General features: G+C 40.7%; 3 protein-coding genes and 1 pseudogene across 3 annotated transcripts in view; 2 read left to right on the top strand and 2 right to left on the bottom strand.

Moving 5' to 3' along the window:
- Positions 1-23,905, bottom strand: part of LOC114652426 (E3 ubiquitin-protein ligase TRIM16-like) — a 1,019,527-nt gene that overhangs the window by 209,800 nt on the left and 785,822 nt on the right. The gene's annotated exons all lie outside the window — the stretch shown is intronic.
- Positions 1-23,905, top strand: part of LOC114652555 (tripartite motif-containing protein 16-like) — a 593,234-nt pseudogene that overhangs the window by 5,967 nt on the left and 563,362 nt on the right.
- LOC114652497 (tripartite motif-containing protein 16-like) overlaps positions 1-23,905 on the top strand; it is a 642,127-nt gene that overhangs the window by 473,824 nt on the left and 144,398 nt on the right. The window contains exon 7 of the mRNA XM_051927833.1: positions 22,672-23,125. Coding sequence (XP_051783793.1) covers positions 22,672-23,125 — 454 coding nt within the window. The remainder of the gene's footprint in view (positions 1-22,671; positions 23,126-23,905) is intronic.
- The window catches only part of LOC114642076 (tripartite motif-containing protein 16-like), a 920,397-nt gene that overhangs the window by 838,849 nt on the left and 57,643 nt on the right, over positions 1-23,905 (bottom strand). The window lies entirely within an intron of this gene.

Below are 23,905 nucleotides of genomic sequence, written 5' to 3'. Positions count from 1 at the left end.
AAGATGAAGACAGTATGAAATTGAACAAAATAGTTGAAAAATTTGAAGCGTATTGCAACCCAAAGCGCAATGTGACGCTTGAGCGGCACAAGTTTTTTACATGTTTCCAGAAAAACGGCGAAACAATAGACCAGTATGTGACGGAATTGCGTAATAGGAGCTGTTCTAAGAAGAGACTGTCGAGACATCAAAGGACCAATAACCTCTAATCAGAACACTAACACCAGCGAAACAAATATTAACAAGAAAACAAGTATATATCAGGAAAGAACATTTCAACTGCAAACACAATTAACCAGAAGATCAAAACGTCAAGTAAAACCACCAGAACGACTCATTGAGACATGTTCAGGATTAAAGGAACATTTTCAATTAAGAAATGCTGAATTCCTTTAGCAGTTGTGCTTTTTATACATAGTTTGAATGCTGGATGTATGCCTGAAATGTTCTGGATAGTTCATTTGTTTGAAGTGATAAAGTTTATCAAAGTAGCATTTGAAATGTATAACATTACTAAGCTTATAAGTACTGCCTTACTTCTCTTTAAGAAAGGAAGATGTAATGATACTTGATTTAAACGATTCCATGTCTTGGTGGGTTTGCGTAGCTTATTGTCAATATCTTTACACCTGTTTTTAAGACTTATTTACTGAAACGGGCTTTCACGAAAAAAGTTACGGCTTTGCTACAGGATACACCCTCCACAAGTTAAGCAAGTAAAAATAAAATATATATTTCTGTTTTATTTAAACCTTTTAAGTTCGTATGCATACCCCCATTTGGCTGTTTTAGTTTTTTTTTTCTTTCTTCAGTAATATTTAATCTCCTTAAAGAAAAAGAACATATGCATTTTACTTTTTTTGTATCTCTGTAGTAATATTTTAGTGTAAAAGAATAACCAGTATTTAAACATTTTATGTTACTTTATACAGTTATTTTACACAATGTTGAAAAATTAATAAGAAAGCTACATATTTTGGCAGCTGCTGCTTTCATTTTCAATGAAATGAAAAAAGCTCTCCAAAAGAAAACGTCAATGAAGAAGAAACAGTTTGCACTATCTAAAAAGGAGAAACCCTCATTTATAAAGGTTTGCTGCAGATGACTTAACTGAAAATAAATGAATAGTTCCTATGTGTATAATACATATTTATCTATTTTACTTATGCCTTTATTCCAGCAACTTGCAAGATCTGAGGTACAATTTGTTACATTACTTTTGTTTTTTGCAGCACAGGCAGGTGAAGTGACTTCCTCAGGGTCACACAGTGGTGTCAGTACCAGGATTTGAACTGACAAGCTCTGGGTTTGCTGAAATATTACTGAAGAAAGAAAAAAAAATGAAAACGGGCAAATAGGGCTATGCATACAAATGTCCATCCATCCATTATCCAACCCGCTATATCCTAAATACAGGAGCCAATCCCTGCCAACACAGGGCACAAGGCAGGAAACAAACCCCGGGCAAGGTGCCAGCCCACCGCAGGGCGCACACACCCACACACCACAGACAATTTAGAATCGCCAATGCACCTAACCTGCATGTCTTTGGACTGTGGGAGGAAACCGGAGTACCCGGAGGAAACCCAGACAGACACGGAGAGAACATTCACACTCCACACAGGAAAGCGAATCCGGGTCTCCTAACTGGCACCTTTCACTGCGCCACCATGCCGCCCGCATACAAATTTAAAAGGTTTAAATAAAACAGAAATATATACCTTTATTTTTACTTTCTTAACTTGTGGAGGGTGTATCCTGTAGCAAAGCCCTAAGTTTTTTCATGAAAGCCCCTTTCAGTCAATAAGCCTTAAAAACAGGTGAAAAGCTAAACTTGCACCACCGCTATTCAATTACACTTGGCTAACACCTCTCCTAAGGGGACATACTGTGGGATCTGGGCATCCGTCAAAACACCAATCACGGGCCCTATTAGAAAGCGGGAAGCTGTGATTTGTCGTCTCCCTCCCATATAACAATCACAGCCCGTGTTACAACGCACTATGTATGTATGTATATATGTATATATGTTATATGTGTGTGTTTATGTATGTGTGTATATGTATGTGTATATATATGTTGATATGTGTATATATATATATGTATATATATGTATATATATATATATATATATATATATAAGAGAAAATAAAGAGAAAGTGCATGTTTCTAATATGCTGTTGAAGGCGGCAGCTCACACCCCCTCTGTCAGGAGCAGGGAGAGAGAGAGAGAGACAGAGAAAAACAGTCAAAAATCAATATGTGCCCTTCGAGCTTTTAAGTATGCGAAGCACCATGCAGCATGTTGCTTCAGGAAGCAGCTGCACAGAAGATAGCAACGTGAAGATAATCTTTCAGCATTTTTAGACGAGCGTCCATATCGTCTAGGTGTGTGAACAGCCCCCCTGCTCACACCCCCTACGTCAGGATCAGAGAAAGTCAGCGCAAGAGAGAGAGAGAGAGAAAAGTAAGTTGGGTAGCTTCTCAGCCATCTGCCAAAAGCATCCCTTGTATGAAATCAACTGGGCAAACCAACTGAGGAATGCATGTACTAGAAATTAAAAGACCCATTGTCCTCAGAAATCCGCGAACCAGCAAAAAATCCGCGATATATATTTAAATATGCTTACATATAAAATCCACGATAGAGTGAAGCCGCGAAAGGCGAAGCGCGATATAGCGAGGAATCACTGTATAGCCAAATTCCCGGGCTTCGCAGCGGTGAAGTATTGCTTTTAGCTGTTTTTTTGTGAAGCAGTCTTTAGTGTAATGAATGTTTTCTTCAGCGCTCTTTGGGGCTCTTCCTTGTTTTCTGCGTACTGCGTTCACATTCAGTTCACGTGATTACGTGGGAGGTGTGATGATGCGATACGCAACCCCGCCTCCCACGGCCAGCGAGCTGCAGTCCATTACAGTATATAGACAAAAAAGAGGTTCCAGTTATGACCGTTACGCTTTGAATTTCGAAATGAAACCTGCCTAACTTTTGTAAGTAAGCTGTAAGGAATGAGCCTACCAAATTTCAGCCTTCTACCTACACAGGAAGTTGGAGAGTTAGTGATGAGTGAGTCAGTGAGGGCTTTGCCTTTTATTAGTATAGATATATGGTTTTGGCAGCCAAGCGCTTTTTTTCCAACCTAGAAGATATCTCTTGAGATCCATTTAATCGCCTCGTTGATTGCATGTCCTCCAAGGTAGTTTCAATCCCCATTTCCTGCACCGAGTCATCTCCCCTTTTATGAGTGACTGTGTTAGTGGCCGTACTTCGTGCAGGTCTTTGACTGCACTGAATACTTGTAACTGGTGTCACCCGTCGGCTACTTTCGACAGGGAATGGAAGCAATTGTCGAGTAACAAAAATTATTTGTAAGTGATTTCGCATTGAAGAAATAGTAAAAACTTGATCACTTGGGTCAATGCCTAAAGAAATACACACAGCAAATGCAACTGAGAATACACCAGAATCTGTATGATTTAATTGTTGCTGTGCGTCTTCATAAACTATGGGAGGTTTGTAAGGAAACAAAGCATGAAGGAAACGAAGCTGCTCTTCAGTGAGGTTGAATTTTTTATCAGAGTTTAAACTGTCATAGACATGAATTACAGCACCATCATAATAGGTACACACCCAGTGAGTCACTCGTTCAGTCGCTGCAGAAGGTAATATTTGAATATGTTTTGCATTTTGTGGAATGGGCATTATAGGTATGTCAGGAGTCCACATTAGCAAAACTTCTTGAGGTTGGAAAATTGAATGCGCAGCTAAAATTTCGTTGAATTTGCTCATGTGATCTGTTGATAAATAATCATTATTTACCAACTCATTCATTGCAAAATCTGACAGTGGTAAGATCACTCCTTCAATAACACTAAACACAAACACTAAGTAGACACTAACACTAAAAAACGGCAACACCGCCAGGAAGAACACTAAATGAGATAAAGTAAAAGTCTACTAAACTTCTTTATTATAACTGCTTTATTATAGCAGGAGAGGGGATGCTGGCGCACGCTTGTTGTTGCCGCTCCTCCCTGTTAACAACACTTTTTGCAAAATTCGCCTTAATTCTGCACTTTCTTACGCTTGTTTTATTTCGTTTATTGTACATATAGTTCGTGGATACAGCTGACTTGAATTGCTTGGATTTGGCTTAATATTTACAGATTTTATGGACTCCACTTTACTTGGAACAGCTGAGTCTGTGGATCACGGGACGAGACCTACGGACATTTCTTTGTACCTGGCGATCTAACACCTCGGGATGATCTGTCTCCGTGATTATATTCGCTATGCTGATCTGCTCCCGTTTCATCTTACAGTACCCTATGACCCGGAACTGATCTGATGTTCATACTAACCTGGCTTATGGCTTATGGCTCCGGGGCGATCACGCCTGAAATTACCACGCGTTACTGTTTATGGCTGTGTATTGGAACATCCAAATCCTGCTTCCTCCTCCTGCTGCTTGCTATCGCCGCTCACCTACGCTACCACACCCGCCTGTCCTACCGGCTCCGTTGTGCTGTGCTGCTTCTACACTGCTATCAGCTAAGTATCACTCACTATTTTAGCGCTTTGAGTACTGAGAAAAGCGCTATATAAATGTAATGAATTATTATTATTTATTATTAAACACTAAAGTACAAAAACGGAGTAGAAAGTAACACTAAACCGCAACACAGCCGGGAGCACCGGCACACCGCGTCTACTAAACACTAAGAAACACTAAAGGAAAAAATACTATTCAGTAAGTACCGCGTCTACTAAACAGTAAATCAGTAAAGGAGAAAGGACTAACCGCGTCAGCTGTGGAGCTCAGCTCAGAGCGAAATGAAGTGAATGAAATGAGGTGAATGGGAGGGGAGATGATCACGTGACTCCAACACCCGCCTTAACTCTTCGTCCCTCCACAAACACACAAACACAGCCACATGGATCCCAAATCTCCTTTATAGATATAGATGACTTATTTTTGAAGCACTGCACTTTACTTGATTTTGGACACTTTGAGTTTGTTGATTTTAATAAAAGCACTTTGCACTTTTGCACCATCCTCTTGCTTCATTGTTGTGCCTCACTGTCCAGCTCATTGGTGACATTACCGATGGTGTAAGCTTCAAGAGCTCCCAGATGCTGAATGGGAGCATGGAGTAGAGCCCGCATCGTCACAGACGCGTTTTGTGTTTTCTTTACACCTTTCAGTCCACACCTTCTGATCTCTTGATCCTAATAGATGGATGACCGCTACCCCTGAATTCTGTCCTGATTATTACACAATTAAGACTCTGGACAGACGGCTTCTTCTCTCTTTGGTGTTTAAACATTCTGTGTTAATAAATAGTCAGGAATTACACTGATGAACTCCGTCTCTGCTTCAAAGGGTTTCCCAGTTAACATTTGGATAATAAAGTCCACCATTACTATCATATCCTCTGTAAATTTGCATTTTTTCAAATTGTTAAAAACTTGGAGATATTTTTTCATTTTGCAGTATTATTTGTATTATCCTCATCGTTTCATGTTCAGTTCATTGGATACAAGCTGACAGTTAAAATACAATTACAAACTTTACAAATTACAACATGTACACACATAAGAATAAAGATTAGTTTAAACAGACATTAAACAAAGCAACTTCAACTGAGTAACATAAAAGGATCAAACAGGACACCTCCATTAATATCCTCATCGAGACAAGGCCAGCTAATAAAAGATGAGAGGAAATCAGAAACAACAACTGTCAGCACATCTGGAGGAAATAAACCTCTGTAGGTTCAGTGGCCATTATGAACAGACAGAAGTCAGACACATCTGAAGACCTCAGCCTACTGGCCCTCCACCTCCTGGTGGTCCTTCTACCGTACACGTCTGTGCTGGGCAAGCTAATCAGTCCTTTAACTCTTCAATTCCAAGGCTCCCGATACCTCAGGTGTCCCAGTCATGGGCTACTAAACAGCTTGGCAGTAGAGAAGTGGAAAAGCAGAATACTGAAATAAGAAGAGAAAAGTGGGTGATTGGTGGGTGAGTTCATCAAGATTATATTACTTACACTTTTATACAAATGACTAACAAACAGAGACGTAATAAGCATAGCTAACAGTCAGCCCTACCAGCTATGCCAGGCTAAAGTGGCGACTCGTCAGCCTGAGAGTGAAGTGGCATCTCTTATATGAGCAGGCTGATCAGATCATAGATAAAAGTCTGACCTCCCTCTGTTGTTTTATTAATCCTTGGACTGTTTAGTAGACTGAAATCATGAGATCTTAATGTGCACTCTGTGTGAACATTAGAACATTAGAATATTAGAACACTCTAGACGAGAACAGGCCATTCAGCCCAACAAAGCTCGCCAGTCTTATCCACTTATTTCTTCCAAAAACATCAAGTCGAGTTTTGAAAGTTCCCAACGTCTTACTGTCTACCACACTACTTGGTAGCTTATTCCAAGTGTCTATTGTTCTTTGTGTAAAGAAAAACTTCCTAATGTTTATGCGAAATTTACCCTTAACAAGTTTCCAATTGTGTCCCCGTGTTTTTGATGAACTCATTTTAAAATTATAGTCTCGATCCACTGTACTAATTTCCTTCATAATTTTAAACATTTCAATCATGTCTCCTCTTAATCTTCTTTTGCTTAAACTGTAAATTGTAATTATCTTTCATCATAATTCAATCCCTGTAGCTCTGGAATCAGCCTAGTCACTCTTTTCTGGACCTTTTCTAGTGCTGCTGTGTCCTTTTGTAGCCTGGAGACCAAAACTGCACACAGGACTCCAGATGAGGCCTCACCAGTGTGTTATAAAACTTGAGCAGAACGTCCTGTGACTTGTACTCCACACATCAAGGCGCTATATAACCTGACATTCTGTTAGCCTTCTTAATGGCTTCTGAACACTGTCGGGAAATCGATAGCTTAGAGTCCACTATGACACCTAAATCCTTCTCATAAGGTGTACTCTTGATTTTCCGACCGCCCATTGTGTATTCAAACCTAACATTTTTACTTGCTATGTGTAATACTTTGTTTACTGACATTAAATTCCATCTGCCACACAAATCTGCCCAAGCCTGTATGCTATCCAAGTCCTTCTGTAATGATATAATGGATTCCAAATTATCTGCCAATCCACCTATCTTGGTATCATCTGCAAATTTAACCAGCTTGTTACTTATATTCCAGTCTAAATCATTTATATTTATTAAATATAGCAGTTGCCCATGCACTGACCTCTGTGGAACACCACTCTTAACATCGGCCAGTTCTGATGAGGTTCCTCGCACCATCACCCTCTGCTTTCTGTGTGAATGTGCAGATAAGTTCAGATACGTACAGTAAGTGGGGTCTCACTCTATCTATCTATCTATCTATCTATCTATCTATCTATCTATCTATCTATCTATCTATCTATCTATCTATCTATCTATTAATGAAATTCTACACCACCAACACACAGTTGTTTCTATTTTTTGTGTATCCATTTCTGTTCTTGGCCTCCCTTGGCCTTAGTCAGGTTTCATTTCCTGCAGTCACATCTTATTTATGTGTTCCTCCATATAACTTCCATTCTTTTGTTTTGTTTTTGATGACCTCGCATATCTCAGTTAGTTAACTCTCACTTGTGTTATTATTTATTTCTCTGATCTTCAGTTACTAGGCTCCGCCCCCTGCTCGCTTCGCTCACCAACCCCTGGTGTTGGGAATGAGAAAGAGCGTGATCTATGAATGAGATATAGAATAGTGTGAAGGTGTAGATGATGCAAATAGAAAGCAAACAATAAAGTGTGTGGCACAGTGTAAAGGTTTATTGGAAAATTTCTTTGTACACGCCTTTTAAGTGTAAAAGGTAATTCCAGGTCAGAACTTGTAAGATCAATGAAGATGGTTATTGTCGTGATCAGAGTCAAGTTTGTCAGAGCTTAGAAAGAGTTGTGTCTCTCCAGGAAGTAATGCAATGACTTGGGTATTTATGTTTTCCACATTAATATTTTTTGGACATAATATAGTGCGTTGTGTTAAAAGGGGCATTTGGTCTAATGAGATTGCTGTTCCAAATCTGTCTGTAACTAAGTCAGCGCAGATAAAGGCTTGAGGAATTGTAATAATATCTGGGTGAGGTCTATCTGTATTGGTGAGTGTACCATCTCCCAGTTGTAATAACCAATTGTTATGATCTGGATGTGGACATCGTATCTTTTTTACTAACTGTATCTTTTGAAAGCAATGCCAATTGTCTGCGTATTTTAAGGTGCACTGAACAATAGCTGAGCGCATGGCATGTGGAAGAATAGCTAAGCACTGTCTAAAATCTCCTCGAAGTTTATGAATGGTGTTGAGTAAGTGAGTGGATGCCATTGTACATTCATCAATAATTAACAGTTTTGCAAGACAGATGTCATGTGCAGTGCCACTGTTCATGTTCATAGTGGATACCGATTTGTAGGATCTAATGCAGTTCATAAAGATTTCACTTTCAGGTACATCGTCAGTTAGAAGCTTCTGTAGATATTCAGGATATGAATGTAAAGGAGGCAGTCTAATTTGACCGTTTTGATAACAACGTGTAAATTCATTACTTGTATTGCCAGTTGTTTCTTCAGGGAAGTTAAGTGAATGACAATTATTGCAAATGACATTCATTAATCCCAATGAATTTTCTTGAATAGTGGACTCATTATTGAACGTGTTGTCAGGCACCTTTATTTATTTTGTCACTTCGCTGCCGTTTCTGTATGTCTGAGGCGGGAGGTGTTTCGTTTTGAATCTGTGCCTGTTTCGATGTAGCACTTTGAGACGCGCGTTGTATGCGTCTACGTTCAGTGTGTCTGTCCATATGCACTCGTTTCTGTTAATGTGTTAGTTGAGCTTTGCGTTTTTGGAACCGAGACATTTTTTCTTCCGGAGGTTCAGAAGCGCGTTGTAAGCGCCGCCGTGTATTTTGTTTTTTCATGCGGGTTCGTGTGTTTGGTCCCGTTAACCGAGCCGTATCGTTTTGTACCCGTGATCGTGAATTTATGACTTGTTTGTTCTTGAGCGTGATAAATATGGATAAGTAATAAGGAGTATTGCACTCACTGTTAATATGGAGCCTTTTCTGCGGTTGAACGGTTAATAGTGCCTTATTGTAATGAGATCCACCTATGCTGCATAGTGTGAATGTGTTGAGATGACGTATGTTTAATACAGACGGTTCATTTAGAAATGGGGCTTTGTGTGTAGATTTGTGCATATTTGCGTTGTTGATTTGTTTCAGGGTGCACCGTTCCAATGCGATGCAATATTTGTCCACATATGCGAAAGCAGTATGGGCCATTGCCTTTTGGTGGCCTGATATTTACTCCGGTAGATGCAAAAGCAAATGAACTATTGTAGGATCTAATGCAGTTCATAAAGTTTTCACTTTCAGGCACATCGTTAGTTAGAAGCTTCTGTAGATATTCAGGATAAGAATGTAAAGGAGGCAGTCTAATCAGACCCTTTTGACAACAACGTGTAAATTCATTATTTGTATTGCCAGTTGTTTCTTCAGGGAAGTTAAGTGAATGACAATGATTGCAAATGACATTCATTAATCCCAATGAATTTTCCTCAATAGTGGACTCATTATTGAAGACGTTGTCAGCTAAGTGTCGCAATCGTTTAGCAGGTGTATGCGGACGGTTCCTTTAGAAATGGGGCTTTGGGTGTCACTTCTTATTGATGTTAGTGTGTTTGTGGGTCTGAATCGTTGTTGTTGTGAACGTTTCGTGTGCCATGTCCATAGTCTGTCCCGTTTCGTCTCTAATGGGCTTGGTGTGGCGGTCACGGCTTCTTTTTTTTTTGGTGTGGTAGGAGCTTGTTGAATCCTCCTGTTTGTGTGCGTCCCGTTTCGTGTGCAATGGGATTCGTGCGGCGCTGTGTGCTTTGCCGGCGCCTGGGGGGGATGTTGCTTGGAGGGGGTGGTGGGATTGGTGGGGCGAGAGCGTCTTCTTTCTTTTTGTGTGCCAGGGGCTTGTTGAATCCTCCTCTTTGTGTGTGTCCCGTCTGTTTCTTGGGGGGGCGGGGGGGGTTAGGGGGGTTGCGGGTTCTTTTTTTTGTGTGTGCCAGGGGCTTGTTCAATCGTCCTCTTTGCGTGTGTCCCGTCCGCTGCTTGTGGGGGGTGGGGGGGGGCTTTGCTTGGAGGTGGGTGTGGGATTTGTGGTCGCGGCCGCCTCTCGCGGCGCCTCATTTCTTGGGGCGCCTGCGCAGTACGTCTTTTTGCGGCTACGGCCCATGGCCGGATGTCCCTGCGTCCATCCGGTTTAGCATTCTCGGTTAGTAATGTGGATAATGTTTTGTTTAAGTATTTCTATTTGTGACTCCTTTGATTTCTTGTCAGATTTCTCTGAGCTCATTAAACTCCCCTTCAGATTTCACTTTTTCCTGAACTCCTCAGACTCACTCGTGTCTTCTCAGCCTCAGTTATCTCACTTGACTCCATAAAATGACGAAACACTTGACAAAGTTCTCACAAGTCTGAATTCCAAAATGGCCTTCTTGGTCCTACAATTGCAGTCCTTAGCCATCCGAGGTCTCCTGGGTTTGCAGGTTTCTTCAGTTTTTATGTGTGAAGCTCTGATATCCTGGTTGTCGATGTGATGTCCTCTGAATCTCAAGGATTGACTCGTACACTGATGAGCCTTCAGACTGTCTCCTTTATTTGTAGCTCTCTTCAAGCCCAAACTGTCTGTGTGATATTCTTATTCGTTTAATTAAATCTCAGTGTGTCACTTACTGTGTCAATATGAAGACAAGTGTGACAGAAACAGTAAGTTGTGTCATGGAATGTGAAACAAATGTGTTGTTCAAATTTAATCACTCAAAATGACACCATGAGCTCAGAAAGTGGAAGTGAATTCTGATAAGACCTCCATGTGTCCTCTTGTGTGTCCAAACAGAAACAGTTGGGGGCGACACGGAGTGAAATTAGGAGGAAACTTGAAGAGAAAGAGAAGAAACTGATGGAGATGATAAGGACAGTAGAGGAGATGAAGGTGAGTGGAATTAAGATGACACTTCATATCAAAGAGAGCAGAATAACTAAAAGGGTTGTGAGAGTTTGTGGTGATGACGTGTGAGGACAGGGAGATGGAGAAGGAGAGAAGATGGTTTATTGTGTCCTTCATGGTGTTTCACTGCTGACAGCATTTCATGTTTTAGTCATTAGGAATTCAGACAACAAGACCCTCATGTCCTCAGGTTTCTCATTCCTCCACTTAAAGGTGACTTCACTCCCCTAACAATAACTCATAATGAAGGTTGGCACTGATGTTCTGAGTTGGATCAGTCGACACAACATTCCCTAATGGACTTTCTCTGTTCATTCAGTCACAGCTTTATTGGACTCCATAAGTGAAGGTGTTAGGCTGCTGGACTGAGTGCTGATAACGCGCACCTCCACCTGTTTACATGCTGATCTGCTGAAATGGGCCGATTGCTGCCACTCACCTTCCTAAACTAATATAAGGACAGGCCAATATCAGCCCATGAGGAGTCCTGCTGTACATTCATCTATTGATATCATCAGCATATCTAAACAGTCAAATGAATATGTACAGTATGTGTCAAAAAGACAATTATAAGGCAATTTCAGAAAAGAAGGAAAAAATGAACAATTAAAAAAGAAAGACATAAAGATGAAAATGACATTCAGCATACAATAACCGCCATACATGTGAATAAAAATATACTGAGTGAAATACACACCTCAGCCCCTTCTGACGTTCATACAATAAAAGTTGATTATAATCAGGAAATGAATTGGAGAAGATGACCAGTGAAAGAATCTGAAAATTTAAATGTAAAATGTTTTCCCAGTCAGTCCTGAGCCGTTATAATAAAAGGACTGCAGTGAGCTCACCGAATCTGCTAGTTGGGATTAAATTCAAGATTCACGTCCCTGGAGACGATCGCTGACCTCCACCTATTTAGACAGGTCTTCAAAGATGGAGTTCCTTTTTACAGATGCTGCTGTGTTTAGTGAGTTCTCCCGTCTTATCCTCCAGTTGTTCTCTTTCTCCTTTCATATAATTGTGTGATTTATGCAAATTCCTATTACAACCAGTTGTCCAGCCTTCAGGTGTTCTGCCACTCTCAATTACTTGTCTATTTCTCAAACAGAATGTATGGACTATCTTCATGACCACACAAGCAGACCAGATAGAAAAGAGGCAAACACACAACATTTACTATGTAGTGGAGCTACAATTTAACCATTCGTGTTCTAGGACACACATCCACACATTTTAATGCACATTTGACTGGCACACTGTCCAGAGTTAATTCCTATTTCATGCCCAATTCTTTTTGGATCCATTATTAAGAATGTTCTCATCGGCAGAACAAGAACTCTTTACACACATTTCTGTGCCTGGACAAAACTAAACTTTTCCAATTTGCAGAGTTAAAGATGCTAAGATTTGCATTGGGTGTGACGAGGATGGATTGGATTAGAAATGAGGACATTAGAGGGTCAGCTCAAGTTGGACGGTTGGGAGACAAAGTCAGAGAGGTGAGATTGTGCTGGTTTGGACATGTGCAGAGGAGAGATGCCGAGTATTTTGGGAGAAGGATGCTAAGGACAGAACTGCCAGGGAAGAGGAAAAGAGGAAGGTATAAATGAAGGTTTATGGATTTGGTGAGAGATAACATGCAGGTGATGAGTGTAACAGAACAAGATGCAGAGGACAGAAAGATATGGAAGAAGATGATCTGTTGTGACAACCCCTAACGGGAGCAGCTGAAAGAAGAAGAAGAAGAAGAGGAAGACGAGGCTTAGAGTACATTATGAAGCCCAGTGCAATCTGATGTACTAAAATAGGAAACACAGCAGAATCAGACAACTGGGGTGTGTACTTCTGTTCAAAAAAATTTGGTGGGTTATAACATGTAACTCAATATGGTGCAGTCCAGTAAAGACACAGAAGTGCCAGTCAAGGATGAACAAGTGACTGAACGTGAGCCCACCTCCCAGACTGACCTCCATACTGGTTTATGCTTTTATGCTTTTCTTGTTTTATTATAGAATTCCAGCACATTAGTGAAACATGAACTCCCCCATCTAAACCCACACTGACTGCTCACTGGCACTTCTCATCTAGATCTGTGTTGCTCAGTCTTTTCCTTTGCTTTCATTAATTTATTTGTGACACATATTAAGCTTACATTAGTGCCCCTCCAGTTGAAATATGACTAATCCCAACTTCATCCTTCACAAACATTTCAGATGTGTATTAAGTCACCTAATCTTCCTAATCTCACGTGGACTGGTGTGGCACAGGTAGAAGTCCTGAGATGACCAATTTATCAGTTCTGCTCCTTAACTCTTAAATTTGTCCTGTAGAACTGGCCGTCTGTCCCACCTATTTTGATTATTCTGTGACACCTGAAAAAGCTTGATCATGACACCTGGATCTTCCACTGCTCTGGAAGCCATGCATAGATGTTTTCTACCTGTGTATTCAGAACAACAACAACAACAACAACATTTATTTATATAGCACATTTTCATACAAATAATGTAGCTCAAAGTACTTTACATGATGAAGAAAGAGAAAAAGACAAAATAAATAATTAAAATAAGACAACATTAGTTAACATAGAATAAGAGTAAGGTCCGATGGCCAAGGAGGACAGAAAAAAAAAAAAAACTCCAGACTGCTGGAGAAAGAAATAAAATCTGCTGGGTTTCCAGGCCACGAGACCACCCAGACCCCTCTAGGCATTCTTCCTGACATAAATGTCCTCAATCAGTCCACAAGGTATTCAGGGTTCTCATGGAAAAACTTGATGATGATGGTCATGTGGACTTCTGGCCATTAATCCATGTCAATGTAGGGACATCACGGTGCTTTGATCAGGTGGCGGTGGCGCTGGTCGCCTCCCCAGAAAACCGGAAAAAGAACAGAAGAGAAAGTAGGGGTTAGTACGGATTTTGGAGCCACCATGAATAATCATGATAATTAATTGAATATAAAGAGCATCAGGATTAAACTAAGCTGAAGCTATGAGAAAGCCATGTTAAAGTACTGTGTTTTCAGCAGTGTTTTAAAGAGCTCCACTGTATTAGCCTGGCAAATTCCTACTGGCAGGCTATTTCAGATTTTAGGTGCATAACAGCAGAAGGCCGCCTGCCTCACCACTTCTTTTAAGTTTAGCTCTTGGAATTCTAAGCAGACACTCATTTGAAGATCTAAGGTCACGATTTGGAGTGTAAGGTGAGAGGCCTTCTGAAATATAAGATGAAGCAGATTATTTAAGGCTTTGTAAACTATAAGCAGGATTTTAAAGTCAATTCTAAATGACACAGGTAACCAATGTAGTGACATCAAAACTGGAGAGATGTGCTCGGATTTTCTTTTCCTAGTCTTTTCCAGAAGACAACACAGCATGTGAGGCTCTTTGTATCTGGAGCATAACCTCTTATTCTCAAAATGTCTGAATCCCCAACTATAATTACTTTTAGGGCTCCTCATCCCTGCCTACTGTGTCAAAGATATCAGAGTCACTGTGCAGCTCTGCAAGGTCCTGAAAACAGCTGAACACCTCCAGCTTTGGGGTTGGTGATCCTGGACAGTGTGCACCTCATACCCTACACTTACATCTGACTGCTACTTCACACTAACCCTCATCACAATGAAACCTGTGTGAGCCATTAAAGTAGGAGTCATAGTGACAATGGCAGTTAGTAGTAATAATAAAAAAGTAAAATGAAGGAAATAAAAATACAGCAATCTGGTACAAAAAGACTCACAACTGTGAGAATTACAATTGAAAACAAATGGTGAAGGTTATAAGCAAAGAGATCATAAAATTAAATAAAATCAGAAACCCCTTGATCAACATCTAGACACTCATGTTTAATATCTTTATCTCAGAGGTTTGACAAGATGACATAAACCAGAACACAACAATCACATGCTAGACTATGGTCCAAATATATATACAATCTAGAGAAGAACAGAGAATTTAGCCCAACAAAGCTCACCAGTCCTGTCCACTTAGTTCTTCTAAAAAACAGCAAGTTGAGTTTTGAAAGTCCCTAAAGTCCTACTGTCTACCACACTACTTTGTAGCTTATTCCAAGTGTCTGTGGTTCTCTATGTAAGGAAAAACTTACTCATATTTGTGTGAAACTTACCCTTAACAAATTTCCAGCTGTGTTCCCATGTTCTTGAAGACCTTATTTTAAAATCACTGTATGATCCACTGGACTAATTCCCTTCATAATTTTAAATACTTCAGTCAGGTCACCTCTTAATCTTCTTTTGCTTAAATTGTAAAGGCTCAGCTCTTTTAACTTTTCATCATAATTCATGCCTTGTAGCCCTGGAATCATCCTAGTTGCTCTTCGCTGGACCTTCTCTACCGCTGCTATGTCCTTTTTGTAGACTGGAGACCCAAACTGCACACAGGACTCCAGATGAGGCCTCACCAGTGTGTTATAAAGGTTGAGCAGAACCTCCTGTGACTTGTACTGCACACATCAAGGCGCTATATAACCTGACATTCTGTGAGCCTTCTTAATGGCATCTGAACACTGTCTGGAAGTTGGTAGCTTACAGTCCACTTTGACTCCTAAATCCTTCTCATAAGGTGGACTCTCGATTTTCTAACCTCCCATTGTGTATTCAATCCTAACATTTTACTTTGTATGTGTAATTCTTTACATTTACTGATATTAAACTTAATCTGCCCAAGCCTGTATTCTGTCCAAGTCTCTCTGTAACGATTCAACAGATTCCAAATTATCTGCTATCTTGGTATTTTCTGCAAACTTAACAACTTTGTTACTTATATCCATCTATTTTCCAACCCGCTGAATCCGAACACAGGAGCACGGGGGTCTGCTGGAGCCAATCCCAGCCAACACAGGGCACAAGGCAGGAACCAATCCCGGGCAGGGTGCCAACCCACCGCAGCACTTATATTCCAATCTAAATCAATTATGTATATTAAAATAGCAGCAGCCCCAGCACTGACCCCTGCTGGTCACCACTCTTAACATCGGCCAGTTCTGATGAGGTTCCTCACACCATCGCCTTCTACTTCCTGTCTGAGCCAATTCTGCTCCCAAAGACACACATCACCCTGAACTGTACTTCTTTTAGTTTGATGCCCAACTTCTCATGTAGCACCTTTCTTGCTTTCTGAAAGTCCAGATAAATAATATCATGAGCTCCACTTTGATCATAGCTTTTTGTTTATTTCTCAAAGAATTCCAGCATGTTATTAAAACATGACTTCCCTCTTCTGAACCCATGCTGACTGTTCAGAGAAACTCCTGTCCTTGCCATGTGTTGCTCAATCTTATCCTTAATAATTCCTTCCATTAATTTTCTTGTGATGTACATTCAGCTTACTGGTCTATCATTGCTTGGATTTTCCTGGTCACACTTTTTAAACAGATAATATTTGACATTTTGCAGTCTTTTGTAATTCCTCAGTATGTTCACTGTCTGTATCTTTTAATTCCCCTTTACTATTTCTGATGCACTTCACCTCCTCCTTGACTGTTCTTTTACTACTGTAATACTGAAAGAATCTCTTAGGGTCGTCTTTCGCCTTATCTGCTCTATTCTTCTCTAACTGTTTTTTAGCCTCCCTAATACGATTCTTACTGGTTGTCCTCATTATCTCAAACACCTTACGATTCACAATGGAGTTTTTAGTTTTCTCCAACTTACAGTATTTGTCTGTTTCTTCCTTTGCAGCTTCTTTTTTAAGTCTTTATTAGCCCACTTCAGTTTTTTTAAATTTCCTATGAATTACATGTAACATATTTTTAAACCTGTTCCACTACTCCTCGACTGTCTCCACAAGTTTATCCCAGTTTATTTTCCTTAGACTTTCCTGCATTTGCTCAAAATTTACCAAAGTTAAACTTGACAGTTTTAGTCTTTGCACAATAACACTATATATATTTTATTTTCACACAATTACCTTACAACAGAACAGCTTTTCTCAAAAATAAACATTTTTCTTCTTCTTCTTCTTCTTCTTCTTCTTCTTCTTCTTCTTCTTCTTCTTCTTCTTCTTCTTCTTCTTCTTCTTCTTCTTCATCCCCTCTCATTCTCCACTCCAGGTTAACATTGTCCTGATCCACTCTCAAACCCAGGATGACCAGGAGACGCTCTTTTTAAAGACCACCCTGTGTAACTCTACCAGGGTCCTCACATGACAACAGTGCTATCCCCTAGCAGCTTGTGCCAATGGCTCTCATAGATCCTACAGATCTGCTTATTAAGACTGCATATTCCATACAGACCTGCAAGTGCCTTAAGAAGATGCTGCTACCCAGAATACCAAGGGAAAACTAGGTAGGGAATACTCCTACCACCCTTCTCCTAATTCAATCTCTCCTCTACATCATCAAAATACTAACAAAGTGTCCTGTGACTGTTTCTTTTTTAAATAGGTAACTCAATTCAATATTTTTCTTGTATCCAACAGGTTTCTGTGGAAAGAGTGATGGAGGAACATGAGAAGAGCTTCACTGATCTGATTCACTGCATTGAGGAGACCCACAAGAAACTGACAGAGAAGATCAGAGAACAAGAAAAGAGACAAATTGAGAATGCTGAAGGAGTCATGGAGCAACTGGAGAAGGAGATTGAGGAACTGAAGAGGAGAGAAGCTGAGCTGAATGAGCTTTCAGAGACCAAGGACCATCTCCACTTCCTGCAGGTGAGTCTGATCAGACTGGGATGTGTGGGACCAGAGAAACTTCAAAATCAAGAGAGCTGAGGAGATTTTACAAATGGCAAGAACAGGCGATTCATTCCAAAGTTGATATTTGAATAATATTTCTACAGTTTATGTTAAAGTCAGAAAGCTCAGCCTTCATCTGCATCATAGGTAGGTAAATCTACAGTTGTTTGTTTGAGGAAACAAATTTGTATGAAATGTTTTCTCAGTAAGAGTAATTTTAAATGACACCACCTGAGAAAAGAAGACACCAACTCCTTCATATCTTTAAACACTCCTGTCATGTCACCTCCTCATGTCCTTTAACTGATGACATTCAAATCCTTCAGCATTTCCTCACAGCTCAAACCCCACAGTCCAGTCTGGTCTCTCTTCTTCTTCTCAACTTTCTTTTGTGCTGTTTTCTCATTTCTCTAACATGCAATATTCCTGATGTGGTCCCACAAGTGTGTTCTACAGGGCAGATTACAGAACTGTGATGAGCTCACAAAAGGCTAAAATGTCTTTCTGACAAGTCACACACTTTCTAGTTGCAGACCTTCAATTGTAAGATTATACTAAATAGTGTGTGTAAGTCTTTGGATTTAACTTGGGTGAAACTATCTATCTATCTATCTAGATAGATAGATAGATAGATACTTTATTAATCCCAATCTATCTATCTATCTATCTATCTATCTATCTATCTATCTATCTATCTATCTATCTATCTATCTATCTATCTATCTATCTATCTATCTATCTATCTATCTATCTATCTATCTATCTATCTATCCAAATACCTTCATCTGCCCCTGCCTGTCCGGTGCCCCCTCAGTCCACTTATCTACAGTCTTATGACTCGTCTCTTATGGACTTCTGTGTAAAAAGCTTTTTGAACATCAAGGCTGATGACATCTAATGGTCCATTATAATGAAACAGTCTCTTTTAAATAAATAGTAAATAAATGAAAAGTAATCTCTCTATCTAAACCCAAGATAACTGTCCACCATACTGATGTTTAGTTAAGAAGAGGTCCTTCTTATTAATGTTATTTATTATTTCTCCTTGTCCCCTCTTCTCTGCTGATGCAGACTTTCCCATCTTGCTGTGTCCTTCCTGCTGATGGAGACTCGCTCAGCTTCACTGTCACCACTGATTTATCAATTGTGGGCCTGAGAAAGGAGCTGTCAGGTCTGAAGAAGAGTCTGCAGAAGATCAGCCAGTGGGACATCCTGACAAGGACTCCATCAGGTGTGGCATCTAATCATTTGGTGTTTATTGTTAGAGTCCATCAGATAGATAGATAGATAGATAGATAGATAGATAGATAGATAGATAGATAGATAGATAGATAGATAGATAGATAGATAGATAGATAGATAGATAGATAGATAGATAGATAGATACTTTATTAATCCCAAGGGGAAATTCACATACTCCAGCAGCAGCATACTGATAAAGACAATATTAAATTAAAGAGTGATAACAATGCAGGTATAACAGACAATAACTTTGTATAATGTTAATGTTTACCCCCCCGGGTGGAACTGAAGAGTCGCATAGTGTGGGGGAGGAACGATCTCCTCAGTCTGTCAGTGGAGCAGGACGGTGACAGCAGTCTGTCGCTGAAGCTGCTCCTGTGTCTGGAGATGATCCTGTTCAGTGGATGCAGTGGATTCTCCATGATTGACAGGAGTCTGCTCAGCGCCCGTCGCTCTGCCACGCATGTCAAACTGTCCAGCTCCATGCCTACAATAGAGCCTGCCTTCCTCAACAGTTTGTCGAGACATGAGGCGTCCCTCTTCTTTATGCTGCCTCCCCAGGACACCACCGTGTAGAAGATGGCGCTCCCCACAACCGTCTGTAAGAACATCTGCAGCATGTTATTGCAGATGTTGAAGGACGCCAGCCTTCTAAGGAAGTAATTATTAGGAAGACCAGAGTGACAATCACAGGGACAGTGAGATGCCTGAAGAAGGCCTGCTCTTTTACATTAATCGCTAAGCCTTTAAGTTTAAGAATTTTTTCTAATGTCCCTTTCAGTGACTAGCTGAGTGATATCACACTCTCATATTAAACAGAGTTCTTGAATTTAAAAGTTAAATGTTAGATTTCTTATTTGCACAGTGAAACACCAGTTATTTAAACAGTGTTAATGTTACGTCTATCTGTTTTGATCATGTTGTACATTTATGAACCTCTGTGCTCCGGACATGCTAGTCCTTCCTTTTCTCTTTCTTTGTGCTTCTTCTTTCTTCTGTTTCTTGGACGTTGTTGCCCTCTGGTGGACACTGGATGACATTTTGTCCTGGCACAGACATCAGACGGTTTATTGCTTTATGTATATAGAGATATTTTTTCTGTTAACTCCCTTAAAAGCTACATCTTCATTTCACATTTGGTTTCTTTGTATTTGCTCTGCAAAACGTCAAACATAAAATAAGGAACAAAAACTTTTGTTAAACTGGCATGGCCTGCTCAGTGTACAAATGAAGTGTTGTTAACTTGAAAGCAGTGAAGACATAAATGAAACTGAATTGGGATCAACTTCAGTGTTTTGTCATATCATGAAATCTGAATGAGATTTGCTGTCTTCTCTGTCCTTTACATTCTGTCAGATGGGCTCCTCATTAAAAGTGCATGTTAATCCATTTCTCGCCATGCTTCCCCAGGCTCATGTGTTTTCTATGTGTGGTATCGTATACTCAGACTCATTACATCCACTGACATTAAAGAGAGTTTCACACTCATTCACGTCAAGAGCTCTTTCGTTTTTGAGCGGTGACTCCTTCGTGTGCGGTGGATCACACTTCGCTGGCGGTTTATGAGACGCGCGCTGTTGGCGCCTGCACAGTACGTCTCCTGCGTCCATCGCCTCGTACCTGGGTCCATGCCATCCGGTTTACCATTCTCGGTTAGTAATATGGATAATAATAATCCATTTATACAGCACATGCCATTCAATGAAAACAGCTCAGTGTGTTTCACATAAAAACACAATCTCCACCACCATTAACATAAACATGTACAGTATATGGATATACAGAAACAGCGCCAGGCATTGGATTAAAAAAGAATTACAGATTTATGTGAAATAAGTTAAAGCTGACAAAACTTCTCAGCATCCGCCATTCTTTTCTCCATAGAGCAGAAACTGTTATTTATTCATGACTTAACACATTGTAGGAATTAAACCAATAGCAGATGGCATAGAAAAATGCGTGGAAGCCATTAGATGTTAAAAGACATCATTGAATAAGAATCAGTCTGCTATGAGCATCACGGGGGTCTTCAGTCACTCAGCCCTCACAAAGCTTTGCTGAGTCGTTGTGTGCATCACACTGGACATGGATAAGAGAAAAGAAGGAAAGGAAGAAGGTCACAGCCAAGCATGGTCAAGGTAAAGGCTGCAAGGCCATCTCTACAGAGCTTCATGATGCTGTGTCCTCAGTAACTAACCTCAAGAAATTTAAGGTCCATTGGTCTTTAGCCAAACACACTGAATGCTGCTGCAGATGGAAAATGGACCCCCAAGTGAACAGAAAGATATCTTCAGTGTTGGAGAAAGAACCAAGGCAAACATCAGGACAGATTCAGGCTGACCTCCAAGTTCAAAGTCCAACAGCTTCAAGTAGCTCCATCAATCACTTACTGAATGAAAGTGGGCTCTGTGGTAGAAGACCCCACTTCTGAAAGACAGACTAAAAAATAAAATTAATAACTGACTGGAGTTTCCTAAAACACATGTTGGCAAGCCACGGTTGTTTGCTCGCTGCTGATGTGTTGTTTTTCTCCATTAACTTTGCCTTTTGTAACAATATGAGGATTACATACACACAAGATCAGCTCCTCTCTATTGGGACTGGACTTCATTTCTCCTCCACTGATTAAGGACACTTTCATATGGATTTAGCACTTATGACCCTCCGACTTCAGACTCGGACTCCCAGCCAGGTAACTCCCACCTGAAAAGGGAGTTCAGGAGACGTGCTTGTCGAGTGCCCCTTCCCTTACTAGTTTCATCAATGTCAGACCACTGAGGCCCAAAACAGATAAACTTCATCTTCTTCTCGGCCCCAGTAAGGATTATTCTCTCTGCTCAGCATATTGCTGTGTGGACACCTGGCTTACTGCATCAGTTCCTGACTCCACATTAGAACTGCTGGGGTTTCTGCTTTACAGAGCAGTTAGAGATGCTGATCATCACAACAAGTCAAAGGCGCTGGAGTCTCCTGCTACATTAGTATGTTTGTGTGGACTCCCACCTCTCAGACTGTCTCTGTATCAGCACAGGTGTCTCTCAAGGCTGTGGTCGGCCCCCCTACTGTACTCCTTTTACCCCAATGACTGCAGGTCCTCTGATCCTTCAGTTAAATCATTAAGTTCACTGATGACACCACCATTATTGGTCTAATTACAAACAGCAATGAAACACCTTCTAGAAAAGAGGGGTCTCATCTTGTGTCTTGGTGAGCTGCAACACCCTGCTGCTCAAGACCCCTGAGACTTTGTGAAGGTGTATGAGTGTGTGTGTGTGTGTACAGTGTAAGGACATGTGTGTGTGACACGGGAATACACACTCACACTCTCACTGCACATCACTATCGGCACATCTCCTTTATAATTGGATTATTCTACAGCTTGGTGTGAAGTTTGTCTTCTTAACTTCAGCTCTTTCTGTTATTTGTCTGTGATGTTGTGTTCCGTTATAAGGAGCTCCAAATCTACCAAGTCAGATTCCTGCACATGAAGTACTGGAGAATAAAAGGGATTTGGATTTATTGTGATTCCAGAGTTTTATTTTAAATCTCATAGATTCTGTCCAATCAGATGAGCTCTTTACTATTAGTGTCTCGTCACCGCAGCTCCTGATTGGCTCTTGTTAATTGTCTGTGTTGTGCTCCGCCCCCAGTCCCGTTACACACTCCCAGATTTCCTCACTCGTTTTCTTTTCTCTCCTTTCAGACTTCTGTCCCCTCACACTGGACATCAACACGGCAAACAGACGCCTCCATCTGTCTGAAGGGAACAAGAAGGTGACATCTAAGGGGACAAAAGCCGAATATCCTGATCATCCTGACAGATTTGACTGCTGTGTCCAAGTTCTGTGCAGAGAGGCTCTGATTGGGACTCGCTGTTACTGGGAGGTGGAGTGCAGTGGAGACCTCATGGTGATTGGAGTTGCATATAAAGGACTGGGCAGGAAAGGAGATGGCCGGGAGTGCAGCCTTGGAAACAACGACAAGTCCTGGAGTTTGCTGTGTTTTAATTCCCAGTACTCTGTGTGGCACAATGACAAGCAGACTGTACTCAGCGCCCCCTACAGCCCCAGAATAGGTGTGTATCTGGACTGGCCTGCTGGCTCTCTGTCATTTTATAGCGTCTCACACACAATGACCCTCCTGCACAGGTTCAACACCTCCTTCACTGAGCCCCTCTATCCAGGGTTTTATCTTGGTCTTAACTCCAGTGTAACAATCTGTCATCTGACACCATGTGACCACTGACCAGTACCCTCCACTGGTCACTTGATGTCCCCACAAGCACAGGTCCTCTTTGTGTTTGTAGTTTGGGGTGAAATGAAATTTACAGGATGGGTGGGTTGGGGGGGCACCTCTGTGATTGAATTTGTGGATGAGAATGTGGGGCGAGTGCGGCTGTCAGGGTCTCCATTATTATTGGGTTTGAGCAGCCAATCAGGTGTGTGTGTCATAATGACAAAACAAGTCCTCCATGTTCCTTACTTAGTAAAAAGGTAAATTATGGCAAAACCTGAGACTCCTTGTCCTCCAAAAAAAAAAAAAGTAAACCACAATAAAGAGGGATCAGACTTCCTATTTGCTTCATACCTTTTACAAATCAATAAGAAAATAAATAATATAAAAATAAATATTAATTAAACTAAGATGAGGATTCAGACTTCTTATTCGTTCAATGCCTTCTAAAACAAACAAACAAAAATACTAAGAAAACCAAAATAAGGAATCTGATTTCCTGTTTGTTTCATGTCTTCTCGTTGCGATGCTCAGTAATCCACTCGTGTGCAGGACACTTCTATGAATTGGTTCTCCAGTCGTGGTCTGCAAGGTCCGCTATTAGAGTGAGCACTTTGGGATCAATTGGCAGCTGTTTCTTGTTTCTCCTTGACTCGACCTTGGTGCCCTTGTCTGGATTTATGTTGAAAAAGCATCTGAAAAAC

Source organism: Erpetoichthys calabaricus, chromosome 5 (genome assembly GCF_900747795.2).
Source record: "Erpetoichthys calabaricus chromosome 5, fErpCal1.3, whole genome shotgun sequence".
Lineage (NCBI taxonomy): Eukaryota > Metazoa > Chordata > Cladistia > Polypteriformes > Polypteridae > Erpetoichthys > Erpetoichthys calabaricus.
This window is presented reverse-complemented; position numbering and strand designations above follow the sequence as displayed.